The sequence below is a fragment of the Schistocerca nitens genome, chromosome 2, assembly GCF_023898315.1.
Source record: "Schistocerca nitens isolate TAMUIC-IGC-003100 chromosome 2, iqSchNite1.1, whole genome shotgun sequence".
In the NCBI taxonomy this organism is placed as follows: Eukaryota; Metazoa; Arthropoda; class Insecta; order Orthoptera; family Acrididae; genus Schistocerca; species Schistocerca nitens.
This window is the reverse complement of record NC_064615.1, coordinates 641843989-641865428: the sequence shown is the minus strand read 5'-3', so window position 1 is coordinate 641865428 and position 21440 is coordinate 641843989. Positions and strand designations below refer to the sequence as shown.

Sequence of the window (21440 nt, the reverse complement as noted above, 5' to 3'; positions counted from 1 at the left end):
CTACATCCTTCTGAATCTGTTTAGTGTATTCATTTTTTGGTCTCCCTCTATGATTTTTACCCTCCACACTGCCCTCCAATACTAAATTGGTGATCCCTTGATGCCTCAGAACATGCTCTACCAACTGACCCCTTCTTCTAGTCAAGTTGTGCCACAAATTTCTCTTCTCTCCAATTCTATTCAAGACCTCCTCATTAGTTATCTGATCTACCCATCTACTCTTCAGCATTCTTCTGTAGCACCACATTTCGAAAGCTTCTATTCTCTTCTTGTCCAAACTAGTTATTGTCCATGTTTCACTTCCATGCATGGCTACACTCCATACAAATACATTCAGAAACAAATTCCTGACACTTAAATCTATACTTGATGTTAACAAATTTCTCTTCTTCAGAAATGCTTTCCTTGCCATTGCCAGTAAACATTTTATAACCTCTCTACTTCGACCATCATCAGTTATTTTGCTCCCCAAATACAAAACTCATTTACTACTTTACGCCTCTCATTTCCTAATCTAATTCCCGCAGCATCATCAGATTTAGTTCGACTACATTCCATTATCCTCGTTTGCTTCTGTTGATGTTCATCTTATATCCTCCTTTCAAGACACTGTCCATTCCCTTCAGCTGCTCTTCCAGGTCCTTTGCTGACTGACAGAATTACAATGTCATCAGATAACCTTAAAGTTTTTATTTCTTCTCCACGGATTTTAATTCCTACTCCAAATTTTTCTTTTGTTTCCTTTACTGCTTCCTCAATATACAGATTGAACAACATCGGGGATAAGCAACAACCCCGTCTCACTCCCTTCCCAACCACTGCTTCCCTTTCATGCCCCTCGACTCTTGTAACTGCCATCTGGTTTCTGTACAAGTTGTAAATAGCCTTTCGCTCCCTGTATTTTACCCCTGCCACCTTCCGAATTTGAAAGAGAGTATTCCACTAAACATTGTCAAAAGCTTTCTCTAAGTCTACAGATGCTAGAAACGTAGATTTGCCTCACGTGTTCCAACATTTCTATGGAATCCAAACTGATCTTCCCTGAGGTCGGCTTCTACCAGTTTTTCCATTCGTCTATAAAGAATTTGTGTTAGTATTTTGCAGCCATGGATTATTAAACTGATAGTTCAGTAATTTTCACATCTGTCAACACTTGCTTTCTTTGGGATTGGAATTATTATATTCTTCTTGAAGTCTGAGGGTATTTCGCCTGTCTCATACATCTTGCTCACCAGATGGTTGAGTCTTGTTAGGCCTGGCTCTCCCAAGGCTGTCATTAGTTCTAATGGAATGTTGTCTACTCCCGGAGCCTTGTTTCGACTTAGGTCTTTCAGTGCTCTGTCAAACTCTTCACGCAGTATCGTATCTCCCATTTCATGTTCATCTACATTCTCTTCCATTTCTATAATACTGTCATCAAGAACATCGCCCTTGTGTAGACCCTCTATATACTCCTTCCACCTTTCTGCTTTCCCTTCTTTGCTTATTACTGGATTTCCATCTGCACTCTTGATATTCATGCAAGTCGTTCTCTTTTCTCCAAAGATCTCTGTAATTTCCTTGTAGGCAGTATCTATCTTACCCCTAGTGATATGTGCCTCTACGTCCTTACATTTGTCCTCTAGCCATCCTTGCTTAGCCATTTTGCACTTCCTGTCGATGTCATTTTTGAGACGTTCGTATCCTTTTTTGCCTGCTTCATGTACTGCATTTTTATATTTTCTCCTTTCATCAATTAAATTCAATATTTCTTCTGTTACCCAAGGATTTCTACCAGCCCTCGTCTATTTACCTACTTGATCCTCTGCTGCCTTCACTACCTCATCCCTCAGAGCTACCCATTCTTCTTCTACTGTATTTCTTTCCCCCATTCCTGTCAATTGCTCCCTTAAGCTCTCCCTTATACTCTGTACAACCTCTGGTTTAGTCAGTTTATCCAGATCCCATCTCCTTAAATTCCCAACTTTTTGCAGTTTCTTAAGTTTTAATCTACAGTTCATAACCAATAGCTTGTGGTCAGAGTCCACATCTGCCCCTGGAAATGTCTTAAAATTTAAAACCTAGTTCCTGAATCTCTGTCTTACCATTATATAATCTATCTGATACCTTCCACTATCTCCAGGATTCTTCCATGTATACAACCTTCTTTCATGGTTCTTGAACCAAGTGTTAGCTATGATTAAGTTATGCTCTGGGCAAAATTCTACCAGGCGGCTTCCTCTTTCATTTCTTAACCCCATTCCATATTCACCTAATACATTTCCTTCTCCTCCTTTTCCTACTCTCGAGTTCCAGTCGCTCATGACTATTAAATCTCATCTCCCTTCACTATCTGAATAATTTCTTTTAACTCATCATACATTTATTTCATCAATTTCTTCATCATCTGCGGAGCTGGTTGTCATATAAACTTGTACTACTGTGGTAGGCATGGGCTTCGTATCTATCTTGGCCACAATAATGCGTCCACTATGCTGTTTGTAGTTGCTTACCCGCATTCCTATTTTTTTATTCATTATTAAACCTACTCCTGTATTACCCCTACTTGATTTTGTATTTATAACCCTGTATTCACCTGACCAAAAGTCTTGTTTCTCCTACCACCCAACTTCACTAATTCCCACTATATCTAACTCTAACCTATCCCTTTCCCTTTTTAAATTTTCTAACCTATCTGCCTGATTAAGGGATCTGACATTCCACGCTCTGATCCGCAGAACGCCAGTTTACTTTCTCCTGATAACAACGTCCTCCTGAGTAGTCCCCACCCGGAGATCCGAATGGGGGACTATTTTACCTCCGGAATATTTTACCCAAGAGGACGCCATCATCATTTATCCATACAGTAAAGCTGCATGCCCTCGGGAAAAATTATGGCTGTAGTTTCCCCTTACTTTCGGCCGTTCACAGTACCAGCACAGCAAGGCCGTTTTTGTTAGTTTTACAAGACCAGATCAGTCAATCATCCAGACTGTTGCCCCTGCAACTACTGAAAAGGCAGCTGCCCCTCTTCAGGAATCACTCATTTGTGTGGGTTATAAATACAAAAATCAAATAGGGGTAATGCAGGAGTAGGATTAATAATGAATAAGAAAATAAGCCCCCCCCCCCCCCCATGAACCATGGACCTTGCCGTTGGTGGGGAGGCTTGCGTGCCTCAGCGATACAGATGGCCGTACCGTAGATGCAACCACAACAGAGGGTTATCTGTTGAGAGGCCAGACAAACATGTGGTTCCTGAAGAGGGGCAGCAGCCTTTTCAGTAGTTGCAGGGGCAACAGTCTGGATGATTGACTGATCTGGCCTTGTAACATTAACCAAAACGGCCTTGGTGTGCTGGTACTGCGAACGGCTGAAAGCAAGGGGAAACTACAGCCGTATTTTATCCCGAGGACATGCAGCTTTACTGTATGATTAAATGATGATGGCGTCCTCTTGGGTAAAATATTCCGGAGGTAAAATAGTCCCCCATTCGGATCTCCAGGCGGGGACTACTCAAGAGGACGTCGTTATCAGGAGAAAGAAAACTGGTATTCTACGAATCGGAGCGTGGAATGTCAGGTCCCTTAATCGGGCAGGTAGGTTAGAAAATTTAAAAAGCGAAATGGATAGGTTAAAGTTAGATATAGTGGGAATTAGTGAAGTTCGGTGGCAGGAGGAACAAGACTTTTGGTCAGGTGAATACAGGGTTATAAATACAAAATCAAATAGGGGTAATGCAGGAGTAGGTTTAATAATGAATAAAAAAATAGGAGTGTGGGTTAGCTACTACAAACAGCATAGTGAACGCATTATTGTGGCTAAGATAGACACGAAGCCCATGCCTACCACAGTAGTACAAGTTTATATGCCAACTAGCTCTGCACAGGATGAAGAAATTGATGAAATAAATGTATGATGAGATAAAAGAAATTATTCAGATAGTGAAGGGAGATGAAAATTTAATAGTCATGGGTGACGCATTCGAGAGTAGGAAAAGGGAGAGAAGGAAACATAGTAGGTGAATATGGATTGGGGTTAAGAAATGAAAGAGGAAGCCGCCTGGTAGAATTTTGCACAGAGCATAACTTAATCATAGCTAACACTTGGTTCAAGAACCATGAAAGAAGGTTGTATACATGGAAGAATCCTGGAGATACTGGAAGGTATCAGATAGATTATATAATGGTAAGACAGAGATTCAGGAACCAGGTTTTAAATTTTAAGACATTTCCAGGGGCAGATGTGGACTCTGACCACAAGCTATTGGTTATGAACTGTAGATTAAAACTTAAGAAACTCCAAAAAGGTGGGAATTTAAGGAGATGGGATCTGGATAAACTGACTAAACCAGAGGTTGTACAGAGTATAAGGGAGAGCTTAAGGGAGCAATTGACAGGAATGGGGGAAAGAAATACAGTAGAAGAAGAATGGGTAGCTCTGAGGGATGAGGTAGTGAAGGCAGCAGAGGATCAAGTAGGTAAATAGACGAGGGCTGGTAGAAATCCTTGGGTAACAGAAGAAATATTGAATTTAATTGATGAAAGGAGAAAATATAAAAATGCAGTACATGAAGCAGGCAAAAAAGGATACGAACGTCTCAAAAATGACATCGACAGGAAGTGCAAAATGGCTAAGCAAGGATGGCTAGAGGACAAATGTAAGGACGTAGAGGCGCATATCACTAGGGGTAAGATAGATACTGCCTACAAGGAAATTACAGAGATCTTTGGAGAAAAGAGAACGACTTGCATGAATATCAAGAGCGCAGATGGAAATCCAGTAATAAGCAAAGAAGGGAAAGCAGAAAGGTGGTAGGAGTATATAGAGGGTCTACACAAGGGCGATGTTCTTGATGACAGTATTATAGAAATGGAAGAGAATGTAGATGAACATGAAATGGGAGATACGATACTGCGTGAAGAGTTTGACAGAGCACTGAAAGACCTAAGTCGAAACAAGGCTCCGGGAGTAGACAACATTCCATTAGAACTAATGACAGCCTTGGGAGAGCCAGGCCTAACAAGACTCAACCATCTGGTGAGCAAGATGTATGAGACAGGCGAAATACCCACAGACTTCAAGAAGAATATAACAATTCCAATCCCAAAGAAAGGAGGTGTTGACAGATGTGAAAATTACCAAACTATCAGTTTAATAAGTCACAGCTGCAAAATACTAACGCGAATTCTTTACAGACGAATGGAAAAACTGGTAGAAGCCGACCTCAGGGAAGATCAGTTTGGATTCCGTATAAATGTTGGAACACGTGAGGCAATACTGACCCTACGACTTACCTTAGAAGAAAGGTTAAGGAAAGGCAAACCTACGTTTCTAGCATTTGTAGACTTAGAAAAAGCTTTTGACAATGTTGACTGGAATACTCTCTTTCACATTCTAAAGGTGGCAGGGGTAAAATACAGGGAGCGAAAGGCTATTTACAATTTGTACAGAAACCAGATGGCAGTTATAAGAGTCGAGGGGCATGAAAGGGAAGCAGTGGTTGGGAAAGGAGTGAGACAGGGTTGTAGCCTCTCCCCAATGTTATTCAATCTGTATATTGAGCAAACAGTAAAGGAAACAAGAGAAAAATTTGGTGTAGGCATTAAAACCCATGGAGATGAAATAAAAACTTTGGGGTTTGCCGATGAAATTGTAATTCTTTCAGAGACAGCAAAGGATTTGGAAGAGCAGTTGAACGGAATGGACAGTGTCTTGAAAGGAGGGTATAAGATGAACATCAACAAAAGCAAAACGAGGATAATGGAATGTAGTCGAATTAAGTCAGGTGACGCTGAGGGAATTAGCTTAGGAAATGAGACACTTAAAGTAGTAAAGGAGTTTTGCTATTTGGGGAGCAAAATAACTGATGATGGATGAAGTAGAGAGGATATAAAATGTAGCCTAGCAATGGCAAGCATAGCGTTTCTGAAGAAGAGAAATTTGTAAACATCGAGTATAGATTTAAGTGTCAGGAAGTTGTTTCTGAAAGTATTTGTTTGGAGTGTAGCCACGTATGGAAGTGAAACATGGACGATAACTAGTTTGGACAAGAAGAGAATAGAAGCTTTCGAAATGTGGTGCTACAGAAGAATGCTGAAGATTAGATGGGTAGAGCACATAACTAATGAGGAGGTATTGAATAGAATTGGGGAGAAGAGAAGTTTGTGGGCACAACTTGACTAGAAGAAGGGATCGGTTGGTAGGACATGTTTTGAGGCATCAAGGAATCACAAATTTAGCATTGGAGGGCAGTGTGGAGGGTAAAAATCATAGAGGGAGACCAAGAGATGAATACACTAAGCAGATTCAGAAGGATATAGGTTGCAGTAAGTACTGGGAGATGAAGAAGCTTGCACAGGATAGAGTAGCATGGAGAGCTGCATCAAACCAGTCTCAGGACTGAAGACCACAACAAACAACAACAAGAAAATAAGAATGGGGTAAAGTATTATGAACAGCATTGTGAACACATTATTGTGCCCAAGATAGACAATAAGCAGACAGACACCACAGTACAAGTTTATATGCCAACTAACTCTGCAGATGACGAAGAGATTGAAGGAATGTAGGGTGAGATAAAAGAAATTATTCAGATAGTTAAGGGAGAGAAAAATTTGCTTGTGCTGGAGGACTGGAACACAATAGTAGGACAAGGAAGAAAAGGAAAAATTGTAGGATGGTTAAAGAATCATGATAAAAGATGGTACATGTGGAAGAGACCTGGAGACACCGGAATGTTTCAGACTTATTATATGATGTTAAGAGAGAGATTTCTGGACCAGATTTTAAACTGTATGACTTTTCCAGGAGCAGACATGAACTTTGACCACAGTTTCCTGGTTACTAAGTGTAGATTAAAATAAAATAAATTGCAAATTGGTAGGAAATTAAGCAAATGGGATCTGAATAAGTTGAAAGAACCAGAGGATGTAGAGTGTTTCTGTGGGACCATTAGGCAACAATTGAGAAGAACAGGAGAAAGGAATACAGTAGAAGATGAATGGGTAGCTTTGAGAGAGGAAACACTGAAGGCTGCAGAGGATCAAACAGGTAAAAAGACATGGCTTAGAAGAAATCCTTGGATAACACAGGAGATATTGAATCTGACTGATGAAAGTAGGAAATATAAAACCACAATTAATGAAGCAGACAAAAGGGAATACAAAAGTCTAACAAAATGTGATAGACAGGAAGTGCAGCACAGTGAAGCAGGAATGGCTAGAGGACAAATTTAAGGACGGAGAAGCATGGGTCACTAGGAGAAAGAAAGATGCTGCCTAAAGGAAAATTAAAGACATCTTTGGAGAAAAGAGAAGCAGCTGTATGAATATCAAGAGCTCAGACTTAAAAAAGAATATAATAATTCCAATTCCAACGAAAGCAGGTGCCAACAGGTAAGAATACTACTGAACTATCAGTTGAACAAGCTGCAAAATACTGACACGAATTCCTTACAGAAGAATGGAAAAACTGGTACAAGCCAACGTCAGGAAGATCAGTTTGAATTTCAGAGAAATGTACTAGCATGCGCGGCAATGCTGACCCTATGACTTCTCTTACAAGATAGGTTAAGCAACGGCAAACCTAAGTTTATAGTATTTGTAGATATAGAGAAAGCTTTTGACAATGTCAATGGAATACTCTTTGAAATCCTGAAGGTAGGAGGGATAAAATACAGGGAGTGAAAGACTATTTACAACTTGTACAGAAACCAAATGGCAGTTATAAGAATCAAGGGGCATGGAAAGGAAGCAGTGGTTGAGAAGGGAATAGACAGGGTTATAGCCTATCACCGATGTTATTCAATCTGTACATTGAGTATGCAGTAAAGGAAACCAAAGAAAAATTAAGAATAGGAATTAAAGTTCAGGCAGAAGAAATAAAAAACCTTGAAGCTCCCAATGACACTGTAATTCTGTCAGAGACATCAAAGGACTCAGAGTGGTTCAACGAATGGACAGCACCTTGAAACGAAGATATAAGATGAACATCAATAAAAACAATACAAGATTAATTGAACATAGTCGGACTAAATCTGGTGACATTGAGGGAAACAGATTATGAAACGAAGGACTTAAAGTAGTAGATGAGTTCTGTTAATTGGGCAGAAAAATAACTGATGCTGGCTGATGTAAAGAGGATATAAAATGTAGACTGGCAATGGCAAGAAAACCATTTCTGAAAAAGAGAAATTTGTTAATACTGAATATAGACTTACACATCAGGGAGGTGTTTCTGAAAATGTTGGTATGGAGCGAAGACATGTATGGAAGTGAAACAAGGATGATAAACAGTTTACACAAAAAGATACCAGAAGATTTTAAAATATGATGCTACAAACCAATGCCGAAGATTAGATGAATAGATCGCATAACTAATGAGGAAGTACTGAAAAGAATCAGGAAGAAAAGAAATTTGTGATACAAAGTGACTAGAAGGTAATGGTTGATAGGACACATTATGAGACCTCAAGGGGTTTTAGTACTGGAACGAAGAGTGAGGGGGAGAGAGCAATAAATGAATACATCAAGGAAATATACAAGGATGTAGGCTGCAATAGTTATCTGGAGATGACAAGGCTTGCACAGGATAGAGTAGAGTGGACAGCTGTCATGAAACCAGTCTTAGGACTGAAAACAACAACAACAACAACAACAAAAGATCTATGGACCACAGTGAAAGGAAAGTTCACATCCACAAACTGCACAGTCAGAACAAAAGATCTGAATTTACTTCAGGAAGCAGCTGATGATGTCACAGTGCAAAAGTGGATTAAGTGTGTATGCCATACTGAAATTCTGGAAGAAAATGACTTTTTGAAGGAAGGCATCCGAGAAAAATTCATTGAAAACATTGACATTGTTTCAAATGACTCCTAGGGCAATGAGTCTTCAGCATAGTATGATGAAAGAGCAATAATCAAACAATGGAAAATCCAGGATGGAATGTAACAATTGCTTCACCTGGTACTACTGAACCCAACAAGCCACCTTCCTAGATGTTGACCTTCACCTCAGAGATGGCTACATCAGTACCTCCGTCCATATCAAACCTACTAAGCACCAGCAATACCTCCACAGCTGCCACCCATTCCATACCAAGAAGTCCCTTCCGTACAGCCTAGCGACCTATAGTCATCACATCTGCAGTGACAAGCAGTCCCTCTCAAAATATACCGAGGGTCTCACTGAAGCCTTCACTGACCATAATTATCCTCCCATCCTTGTACAAAAACAAATCTCCAGTGCCTTATCTTTCCAGTCTCCCACCACCTCCCAAAGTCCCACAGTCCGGCCACAGAGGAACATTCCCCTCGTAACTCAGTACCACCTGGGACTGGAGCAACTGAATTACATTCTCCGCCAGGGTTTCGATTATCTTTCATTGTGCCCTGAAATGAGAAATTTCCTGCCCACTATCCTTCCCACCCCTCCTACCGTGGTATTCCGCCGTCCACCGAACCTACACAATATACTCGCCCATCCTTACACAACCCCTGTCGCCCATCCTTACACAACCCCTGCTCCCTATATCTCTCCCTCAATGCGGTGCTTTAAACGTTGGAAGTTCGGTCATATGTCTTCCTGCTGTACTTCCAGCGTCACATGTCGAGATCGCTGATGCCCACCACATCCCAATACTCCATGTGCCCCGCCTCCCATCTTTGTTAGCTGTGGAGAGAACCATTCGCTTTGTTCGCCAGACTGCAGGATTCTCCAGAAAGAAAGGAAAATCATGGACTACAAGACCCTGGGCCGACTGACCTACACTGAGGCTAAGAGGAAATTTGAATGCCTGCACACTGTACGCACGACATCATCTTACACCGCAGCTACAACAGTTCTAGCCCCATCAGCTCTGCCAACCCAAGTCACCTCTCAGAGCCAGAAGACAACACCTGCCCCCTTGATGGTGGGGGGCACTTCCCTCCCTGCTGTCCTGCACCACCTATTTCAGGAGCAACACCCCTCAACCATCAGGGACATCCGTCCCCACTTCTAAGCCGGAGAAGCGTACAACTTCTTCAGCTGCTCTCGCTAGGAAGGGGTCCCTTGGGTCACTCCCCAGGTTTCTCCCAGTGGGAAAGATGACACCCACCAGTGGCTGAAGAGCCCAAAAGCAGCTGGTTGTAGGGCTTCACGCTCATCCTCAGTCCTGGAGACTGAACCAGTGAAGTCCTTCCAGCCAGTGAAACCCAAAGAACAGAGAGAGAAATCCAAAACGAAGGTCCCCAAGACCAAGGGAATTGTGGTGGCACCCACACCACCACTACCTCCAAGCTCTGTGTTTGTGGATGAAGTGGGGATTCTGGTGTCCGCTGAGGACTTAAACTTACACATATGATGGGAAAGGGATTTGCAACTAAATTTATTAACAAATGACTAGAAATTACCCTTTTTTTGTTCATTATGAGGTGCCACATGTCAGATTTTTTTTCCCCATTGAATCGTTGGCACTGAAGTAGCAAATAGATCAAACTTTTTTTTTCTGTTGGCACTGAAGTAGCAAATAGATCAAACTTTTTTTTTTCTGTATCACTTACAGGAGACGATCCTAGCAATTCTCGAAATGTCAACTTGTTTAAGTACCTGTAGGCCACTTAACATCTTCCCAACTATACAGTGAATGGTTACTTTTATTTATTTTATTATATACCCAATCAGGGACTATAAAAGTTTATTAATTTGGTAATTAATTTTGGTCAACAATGACAATCTTTAGACCTTTTATGACGTCCAGATGATACACATAACCCTTCCACTTGCTCACAGATATGTGGTTAACAAAACACAAGGTTGTACATACAGTGACTGCAACATTTCAAAATATTTTTATACATAAAAATATTAAATGTGAGAATGAATTATTGCAATGGACCACAGGAAAAGAACAAATGGTCTTCTGTATACCAAACCTTTCTTTTGTCAAGCTGCTCACAAATTCTCTGACTTTTCCTTAAATCAGCTTCATTCTGACGTTCTTCCATTTTTCTTGTCATCTGACTTCTGTAACTTTCTATATCATTTAATTGATTCCTGTGTTTTAATAATCTTGCCTTAATTGCCAGTTTTTGTTCTTTAATTTCTTTCAATGCTGCTTCCCTCCCAAGACCTCCTCTATTTGTCTTCACAGCTATTGGTACGGGCTCCACAATTCCTGAACCTAGGTAAGACAATATTCTTTGCTTTAAATTAAACACATTTCTAATAATGAAATATAAATTGGGAATTATGGTACATTGTAAAACTTGAGATTAGAGGAACAAAACTATAAAACTGTATGTTGTATCTAAAAAGACACATCAGTTATCAGTACAGTGTAGTCTCAGGATTTTTTAACTTTTGCTAGACAGTCAGAAATTCACACATGCTTTCAAGAGGCAGTTGTGAAGTATTTACAAAAATCCTTGATATTTTACAAAACTTCTGAATTTCTAAACAGAATTACAAATTCTGAGTTGATATTTTAGTTTAAATCTTCTAGACCACAAATAAACATTGAGTTGCTTGCCTTTTTATATATTCACTTCGCACAATATGAAATAATGGTTATGGGAATGAAACAATGGAAAATGCAGGATGGAATAATGACAGTATTATAAAAAGGATAGATTGCTACTTATCATATAGAAGAGATGCTGAGTTGCTAATAACCACAAAAAAACGACTCCTATACATTTGAACTTTTGGCCAAAAGCCCTTCTTCTAAAATAGAAACACACACACACACACACACACACACACACACACACACACACACACACAATGAGTAGCAATCTAACCTTATCATAATATTTATTATGGGAACACTAAGACCATAGAGTGAATCCTACAATTACTTATCTTTCAGGTCAAGGTGCTCACATGCTTGAAAACTTATTAGAAGAGGGAAACCATACAGAAAATGAATGGAAAACAAATTGAGTTGTTAATGAAGTGTTTACAAACCACAACAGATTGAGCCAGCATTAAGCAGATATTCGATCCTCGGTTTTTATTTTTGGGTCTATATCCTTCCCAAGGGAATTGTTGATTCTGACCCTTGAACACAGTCAGTCATTCCTCAGTAAGGCTCTATGTACCTAAAACGACCAAGGTATTCACACAAGTGTCTACTCTTAAGTATATCTAGTGGCTGCAACCTGACTTTGGAATATCTCCTTCACAATACTGGATAACTGAATCACATACGAACTATAAGGTTGTTCTTGTTTTTGAATGCACCCATTACTCTGTCAGAACTAAGTACCCTCCTTTTCCTAAATCCCTAGCTGGGGCTGTTTATCTGAATTCCTCTCTGAGAGCTATGTCATACCTTCTCACTTTTATACTCAAATGCATTACTATCATCGTCATCACCTTCACCACTATATCACTATTATTATTATTATTATTATTATTATTATTTGTAGTCATAGTAGGGGAACTAGAGCTACCAGCATGACCATAATTCATTTTGTTGATATTTTTACAGAAAGTACCTAAGGGACCTGTACGACCTCCCACCCAGTTTCAATTCTAGCTGTAACTTTGTGTATGTATGTACAGCATTTTCATGAAATGCTAACTTCTTCAAAATAGAAATGTACAAAAAGATTCTCAAGTGTGGCAAGCTAGTGTTCCTCATTGAATGGAGCTAGGATCCTACACCCATTTTATCCAGACTACAGAAACAACGTAAGTGACTACCACATAGCAATGCCCACGCACAATCTCCCTACAAATTTTCTGAAAAATTTCATCATGACAAATTTTCCAGTCCTTTAACAAGGAACAGGTGGTGATGTGAGACTACAATTAATCAAACATGGACTGGTGGAAAGGAATGGAAGGGAGATCCCCCTGGTACAATTTTGAAAAGAGCATAATTGAGTCATTGTTAACATTCAGTTTAAGAATCATGAACGAAAGATGCATATGTGGAAGAGACATGGAGACACTGGAGAGTTTCAGATAGGTTGTATAAAGGTAAGATAAAAAAAATTGAAACCTGTTTTTGAACTTCAAAATGTTTCCAAGGGCAGATGTGGACTGACCATAATTTACTGGTTGTGAACTGCAGCTTAAAACTGAACAAACTGCAGGAAGTTAAGAAACTAATAAGTTGAAAATTGAATAAAGTGATAGAACTAATGGTTGTTGAGAGTTTCAAATGGAGTATTGCCACCGAATGAAAGAAAAGTGGAAAAGGACTACAATAAAAGGTGAACACATGGTTTCGATAGATAAAAAACCGTAGAAGTAAAACATTACATGGGCAAAAGACAAAGCCTGGTAGAAATTCTTGGATAACACACAAGATACTTAATTTAATCAATGATAGGAGACCATATGAAAATGCAGCAAATATAACAGCCAAATGGGAGTACAAAATTTAAAAAAATGACATCGCTAAAAGTAAAGAATGGCATAGTAAGAACGCCTGGAACAGAAATGCAAATCTGGAGAAGCATGCGTGATTATGGGACTGTAGATGCCACCTGTAGAAAAATTAATGAATTATATGGAGAAAAGTGAAGCAGCTGTACGAATATCAAGAACACAGATGACAAGAAAAGGAAAGGATGAAAAGTGGAAGGAATATTTAGAAAGGTTATAAAAAGGAAAAAACTTAAAGAAAATATTATAGAAAGAGAAGAGAAAGTAGAGGTGGAGATATGGTACTGGAAGAAGAATTTTACATAGTATTGAAAGACTTAAAAGAAAGTACCTTATCACACTATCTCAGACTTATTGAGATCTTTGGGACAGCCAGTAATGATGAAACTAGTTCACTTGGTATGCGAGGTATATGAGATAGGTGAAATATTATCCTCAGACCTCAGGAAAAATATAGTTAAAGTAAAGCAGATGCTGTCAAGTATGAATATTATTGGGCCATTAGTTTAAAGAATCATGTCAATAAAAACAAACACCATCTAGGTAACTTTAATACCAATACAATGTCTTTCATTAAATTGGGAACGGTTATGGTAACATATATACATTATGTCCTTAATTATATAGTATCTCATGGCTGCGAGATACTGATGGGAATTATATACAGAAGAATGGAGAAACTGTTGGAAACACACTTTGTAACAGATCAGTTTGAGTTCTAGAGGAATGCAGAAACACGAGAGGCAATACTGATCCTACAACCTGATTGAAGAAATCTAAGCCTATGTTCATAACATTTGTAAATTTAGAACCATGTTTTCACAATGATGACTAGAATGCACTCTTTGGAATTCTAAAGGTAGCTGAGTTAGAATACATCGGGTGAAAGGTTATCTGCAACTTGTACAAAACCAACTTCAACTATAATAATCAAGGGACGTGGAAGAGAAGCAGCAGCTGAGAAGTGAGAAGGACTGGGTTGTAGCAATTTCCAACATAATTCAACCTCTGTATTGTGAATGCATTAGAGGAAACCAAAGATAAATTTGGATAGGAAATTTAAGTTCAGGGAAAAGAAATAAAACTTTGATCTGTGCTAACGACATTGGATTTTGTCAGAGACAACAAAGGATCTGGAAGAATAGCTCAATGGAATGGATAGAGTCTTAAAAATAAATTATAAGAAGAACAGCAAAAAAGTAAAACAACTGTAATGGAAGAACATTGTATTGCATCAGGTGGTGCTGATAGAATTACATTAGAAAATTGGACGCTAAAAGCAGCAGATGAGTTGCATCAGCAAAAAAACTGATGTTGGCCAAAGTACAGGTTGGTTGGTTGGTTTAAAGGCGGGAGAAGGGACCAAACTACGAGGTCATCGGTCCCTCGCTCCTAATAAAACAATGCCAAAAGGGTGAGAATAAAGTGGAAGAAAACATATAACACAAAACGGAAAGATAGGAAAAGCCACAAGGAAAGGCAACGAACACCAAAAGAAACAAAAGAGGACAAGAAAACAACAGAGAGAGACGCTAGAAACAGAAGAGAGTAAAACATGAAAGCAGATTACAGTGGCTGGCCAACCACGAGAATAAAAAGGGAAAGCCAGTCACTCTGCAACACATTAAAACCTCCACCCTAAAAGCACTACTGTGGAGGACATGAAGGGACAAAGGACATGCTCTAAAACCTACATAGAAGTATAAAACCCACTCTCACAGATAAAACGTAAAACTAAAGCTGCTGCGGAGGCATTGTCGCCCAACACCGAAGGCAGGGTGCTGAGAAAGTTAAAAGTCTGCTGCAGAGCGGCTTAAGTGGACAGTCCAGCAAGAGGTGGACAACTGTCATTTGGGAGCCACAGCGACACTGAGGTGGTTTATCGCGATGGAGTAGGTAACCATGCATTGGCCACGTATGGCCAATGCGGAGTTGGCAAAGGACAACTGATTCCCTGCAAGAGGCCTGCATGGAAGACTTCCACACATTCATAGTCTCCTTAATAACACACAGTTTGTTGTGTGTGCTGTTATGCCATTCCGTCTCCCAAAGCCGGAAAACCCTGTGGTGTAAGACAGAACACAGGTCAGCTTCGGAGATGCCTATCTCCAGAAGCTGTTTTCATGTCACCCATTTGGCCAGCCTCTCGGCAAGTTCGTTGTCAGGGATCCCGACGTGTCCTGGGTTCCACACAAACACCACGGAATGGTGGGACTGTTTCAGGGCTTAGATGGACTCCTGAATGGATGCTACCACAGCGTGGCAAGGGTAGCACTGGTCGATAGCACATAGCCTGCTCAATGAGTCAGTACACAGGAGAAATGACTCACCAGGGCATGAGCAGATGTACTCAAGAGCAGGAGATATAGCTGCCAGTTCTGCAGTGAGAACATTGAAGCCAACTGGCAAGGAGTGCTGCTCAACATGTAGTCCATGAACATATGCGAAGCCTACATGACCATCAGCCATTGAGCCGTCGATGTAAACCACTTCAGAGTCCTGGAACACGTCAAGAATCGAGAGGAAGTGACAGCGGAAAGTGCAGGGTTAATGGAGGCCTTAGGGCCATGCTAAAGGTCCAGACGAAGCTGCAGCCGAGGCGTACACCATGGAGGTCTACATGAACGGACCGCAAGTAGAGGTGGTAAAGAGAAGGACTCCAGTCCAGAGAGAAGGGACTGCACGCGAACCGCATCGTTAGCCCCGATCTGGGCTGCTGATGAGGGAGATGGACTGCCGCAGGCGGGAAAAGGAGAGGGTAATTTGGATGCTCTGGGGAACTATGAATGTGTGCTGCGTAACTGGCGAGCAGTTGCGCATGTCTGATCTGCAGTGGAGGGACACCAGCCTCCACCCGTACGCTGTTCACCCAACTCGTCTTAAAAGCCCCTGTCGCTAATAGAACCCCACAGTGGTGCACAGGGTCAAGTAAATGCAATGCTGAAGGTGCTGCCGAACCATAAACCACACTCCCATAATCAATTCAGGATTGGACAAGGGCTCTGTAGAGCTGCAGTAGTGTACAGCGATCTGCACCCCAATTGGTGTTGCTCAAGCAATGGAGGGCACTGAGGTGCTGCCAGCACTTCTGCTTAAGCTGATGAAGATTTGGGAGCCAAATCAATCGAGCATCAAAAACCAGTCCTAGGAATTGATATGTCTCCACTACAATGAGTGGTTCGTCATTAAGATAAAGTGTGGGTTCCCGATGAACAGTACGACGCCGACAGAAGTGCATGACACACAACTTTGCAGCTGAAAACTGGAAGCCGTGGGCTACAGCCCATGACTGCGCCTTGTGGAGGGCTCCCTGGAGATGCCGCTCAGAAACAACAGTACTGGAGCAGCAGTACGAAATGCAGAAATAGTCTGCATACAGAGAAGGTGCGATGGAGGGCCTGACAGCTGCTGTTACACCATTAATGGCCACTAAAAATAGAGACACACTCAATACAGAGCCCTGCGGATATGAATGAAACTATGGGAGTCACCAACTTGGACACGCAAAGTACGGAGTGACAGGAAGTTTTGGATAAAAATCGGGAGTGGTCCCCAGAGACCCTACTCATACAATGTGGCAAGAATATGATGTTGCCAAGTTGTGTTGTATTCTTTACGTAAGTCAAAAAAAGGCAGCAATCAGGTGTTGTCGTCTGGAAAAGGCTGTTCAGATGGCAGACAGCTACAGTGCATATTTTGTGCCAACATTTATGATAACAACATTATAAGAAAGTCAGCCAAGCCTTACTGGAGCATAACAAGAGAAGAAAGTAATCTTCTGCTAGTGCACTTACTATACGTGGAGGTCATCAGCATTCTCCACCAATGAGGTTTCCAACAGACTTTCAGCAGCAGCCAGGATCCACGACATTATAGGTTTCACCAAGGATGCAGTGAACAAACTTAATACTGCAGGAATATATGAGCTATCCACAATGAGATTTTCACTCTGCAGCGGAGTGTGCGCTGATATGAAACTTCCTGACAGATTAAAACTATGTGCTGGACCCAAGTTAGAGTCTCGGTCCGGCACACAGTTTTAATCTATCAGGAAGTTTCACATTTGAGCTATGTTGCGAGTGCAGAACTGCCTAAATAGGTGAGACGGGTAGGACAGTCAGATGCAAGTACTGGAATGTGAAGCTATGTGGTATTAACACAGCACAACTGCTATCCGCCTGCTTAGCTAGGTGGTAATGTGCTTGCCTCCCATGCACTGGGCCCGGATTCGATTCCCAGCTGGGTTGGAGATTTTCTCCGCTTGGGGATTGGGTGTTGTGTTATCCTCATCATCAATTCATCATCATCGGCCGTAAGTCGCCCAATGTGGCGCCAACTGAAGTAAGACTTGCACTTGACGGCCGAACCTGAATGGGACTTCCCAGCCAACAATGCCATACGATCATTTCATTTTTAAAGCACAATTGCTGGCATCCCGGATTTTGACTAACGCAATCCAATGGGCTGCATGCAGTAATGGGGCAGAAGCCTCACAGAACTCTGCCTTCACAAACAGTAACAGAGAAATTGTCAGTGCATTTCCATATACACCAGGAAGGAAACATGCCCCCACCAGAAGCCAACCACTGATTTACATACTGTCACCAAGCAGTGATGAGCTGTATACTCCTTGAATAGCTTCTGTCCTACTCTTTACCTTTCATCAAGACTAGCTTATTATATTCTAGAGCCAATAAAGGTGCACAAATATGAGGTTTCACCCAAATCAATTGTCTGCAATAAATATGGGTACTTTTCCTTCTGCAAAACCAGTCTTATTCCTCAACACTGTACTCTAACTAGTTCTTTCACTAAAGAGTGCACAGGAATGTGTGTGTGTGTGTGTGTGTGTGTGTGTGTGTGTGTGTGTGTGTCGGGGGGTTAACCATATGAAACACAACACTATCCTATGGCGCTCTTGACTGAAATACTTTGATAACCAATTTGACACGTATGACCCTTCCTTAATTCAATAGCTTAATATACTCTGCCACCAGGAGTCTGAGAAATGTCCTGGCTCCTTTGACTGCATACAAATGAGGCACTAAAATCTTGAGGTTGAATAGTGAACTCACAAACTGTTCCTATGGCAACACATCAGTATTGCTTAACAGCAAAAACTTTTAAGAAACAAACATTTCCAAAATTATCAGGAGAAAAAGAATTGTGAACTACAAGATATTTTTTCACAAACATGACTTTTTGAATGTGGGATGGGTTGTAGTATGAAAGTCTGAAACAGTAACAAGGAAAACTTCATGACTAACCTGATTTTCCAATAGCTGATCCTGGTTTGTAGCCCATTTTCTGCAGAAGGGCAAACCCCTTATTGTCACTGGAAATTGCTTCTTTTAGTCCTTCGTCCCTCCTTTCTTCCTCAAGCACACTTTTTCTTGGAAATATTTTCTTATTTTCTGCATCTTTCACCAATTTTTGTTTATATATTGTATGTGATCTTTTCTGACTGTGGTTAAGTATTAAGCCCGGTCTTATGTCCTGTTGTTCACTGGAAAGGTTCAGATTACATAACATTTATATTGATGCAAGTCATTTCTAACAATTATTTAACCTATAACAGCAAAGAAATTACCACAAAAGCTGCTCACTCAGACAACTTTTTACAACATATCACGATAACAGTTTAGAGCACATTTGTAAGAATCCAAAAGACATTTACATAAAGACTCAAAAATATATTCCACAAAAGAAGTGTTTCCACTTGTACTTATATTATCAACTAAAAATTTCAAAACATTGTTGCTACATAAATGATGCACTAACACAGTAAGAGACAACATTAACATTTACAATTGTTTCATTTATATGATTAAGATTTATACTATTTGGATGAACCAATCACACTAATCATATATTTACACACCTTGTACCGCAAGGCACACCACCTGCATTAATATCATTTATAGTATTAATTGAAACAATCAGAAATGTTATCCAACCAGGTACATTAGCAGTACGACTAGCAGCAAATATAATTGCTGGAAACTTATGATGAGTCTCTCCAGGGAACGTCCAAGACGCCTTGTCACAGTAAACGTATTTCCCTCAGAAAATATCACAGTAGGGGACCAAGAAAGCAATTTTATAGTGGTATGCATGGAAGAAAGTGGCCAGGTGATGCATCCTGTGCAGCAAGAGACATAGAAAACTTTGCAGGATCGCCAGTTTATACTTTATCTCAGCCCCACACCACATTCTCAAACCACTGCCAACTTTGGTAACTAGCAACACAGGTGAGCACTAAATCAGCCCACTGTTTCTGCTTCTGAGTCTCCCTAGTAGGATTCATAAGCTCAAAAACTATCACTGTTGTTGCTTCTTAATGTAATCCTTTTTACATTTGCTTTATACCACCCTAACAAATGCTGTACTGGCTACGTACTCTCACCAAGTCAAAACTTACGCGAAAATCAATGCTAAATATTATATGTGCAAATTGAAATGCAGCTATAGGATAATGTGGCAGAATGATGCTACTGACTGGCTGAAGCGCTATGTGGTAAACTGCCTCTTGCCATTGCACATCATCCCACCACGCGCCTTCAGAATCTTAGCTGGTAGACGCTTGGCCCAGAATAGCTGGCTACTGCAGCTCTCACCCACCACTGTCTGATGTCATAGCCTGGACATCATGCTGCTGATGCCGATTACAAACCAGTCACCACCTGGTAATGGAGTGGACTACAGCTCTTCAGTTAAAGTCTACCTGCCCTTGTTTTGTTGGTCTGAAATTAATAACTAAAGCCCTGGAAAGCGGTTCTGAGGTAATTGCTAAAACTGACATGTTGTTGTTACAAAGCTGGACGAGGAGCAAAATATATTGAAATTGTCCATAAATACGGAATACTGTTCTGGCTTCCTTATGATGGATGTTATGGTATTAGTAAAGGTGCTTATGCTGCTTCCTTGGAGGGGACAATTTACAGATGCTCAAATCAATCTGATAAGACTTTTCCAAATTGGCAGCGGGAAAATGATTTACACAGGAAGGAGAGCATAATGATATGGGCATGTCTCCATAAGCCCCACTGGTGAAAGTGTCTGCTTATATTATTCCTCTAACAAGGGAACCTCCCCATCACACCCCCCTCAGATTTGGTTATAAGTTGGCACAGTGGATAGGCCTTGAAAAACTGAACACAGATCAATCGAGAAAACAGGAAGAAGTTGTGTGGAACTATGAAAAAAATAAGCAAAATATACATACTGAGTAGACCATGGCAAGATATGCAACTTCAACGACAGTATGAGCTCAGGAGCGCCGTTGTCCCGTGGTTAGCGTGAGCAGCTGCGGAGCGAGAGGTCCTTGGTTCAAGACTTCCCTCGAGAGAAAAGTTTAATTTTTTATTTTCAGACAATTATTATCTGAAAACTCTTATGTTTTCATCACTTTTTGGGAGTGATTATGACATACACAAGAAAACCTAAATCAGGCAAGGTAGAAGAATAATTTTACCCATTCGCCAAGTGTGCAAGCTAGGTGGGTCGACAACATATTCCTGTCATGTGATGCACATGCCGTCACCAGTGTCGAATAGAATACATCAGACGTGTTTTCCTGTGGAGGAATCGGTTGACCTATAACCTTACGATCAAATGTTTTCGGTTCCCATTGGAGAGGCACGTCCTTTCGTCTACTAATCGCACGGTTTTGCGGTGCGGTCACAAAACACAGACACTAAACTTATTACAGTGAACAGAGACATCAATGAACGAACGGACAGATCATAACTTCGCGAAAATAAAAAAATTAAAATTTTCACTCAAGGGAAGACTTGAACTGAGGACCCCTCGTGCCGCAGCTGCTCACTCTATCCAAGGGACCATGGCGCTCCTGTGCTCAAACGGTCCTCAATATTGCCTATCTTGCCCATGGACTACTCAGTTTGTATATTTTGCATAATTTTTTCATAGTTCCACACAACTTCTTCCTGTTTTCTCGATTGATCTGTGTTCAGTTTTTCAAGGCCTATCCACTGTGCCAACTTATAACTAAATCTGAGGGGGGTGCGATGGGGAGGTTCCCTTGTAAGTGGTACTGTAAACCCTAACAACACGTAG

At 40.8% G+C, this 21440-nt stretch overlaps 1 protein-coding gene across 3 annotated transcripts in view; it reads right to left on the bottom strand.

Annotated features, from left to right (window-relative positions):
• Positions 1 to 21440, bottom strand: part of LOC126236757 (G patch domain-containing protein 11) — a 135024-nt gene that overhangs the window by 84117 nt on the left and 29467 nt on the right. For all 3 annotated transcript variants that reach the window (XR_007544980.1, XR_007544981.1, XM_049946297.1), the window contains exons 2-3: positions 18629 to 18867; positions 10898 to 11145 (exon numbers count right to left, since the gene is read on the bottom strand). Coding sequence is in view for 1 of the 3 variants with exons in the window: in XM_049946297.1 (XP_049802254.1) it covers positions 10898 to 11145; positions 18629 to 18867 (487 nt within the window). In the remaining 2 variants the exon portion in view is untranslated. The remainder of the gene's footprint in view (positions 1 to 10897; positions 11146 to 18628; positions 18868 to 21440) is intronic.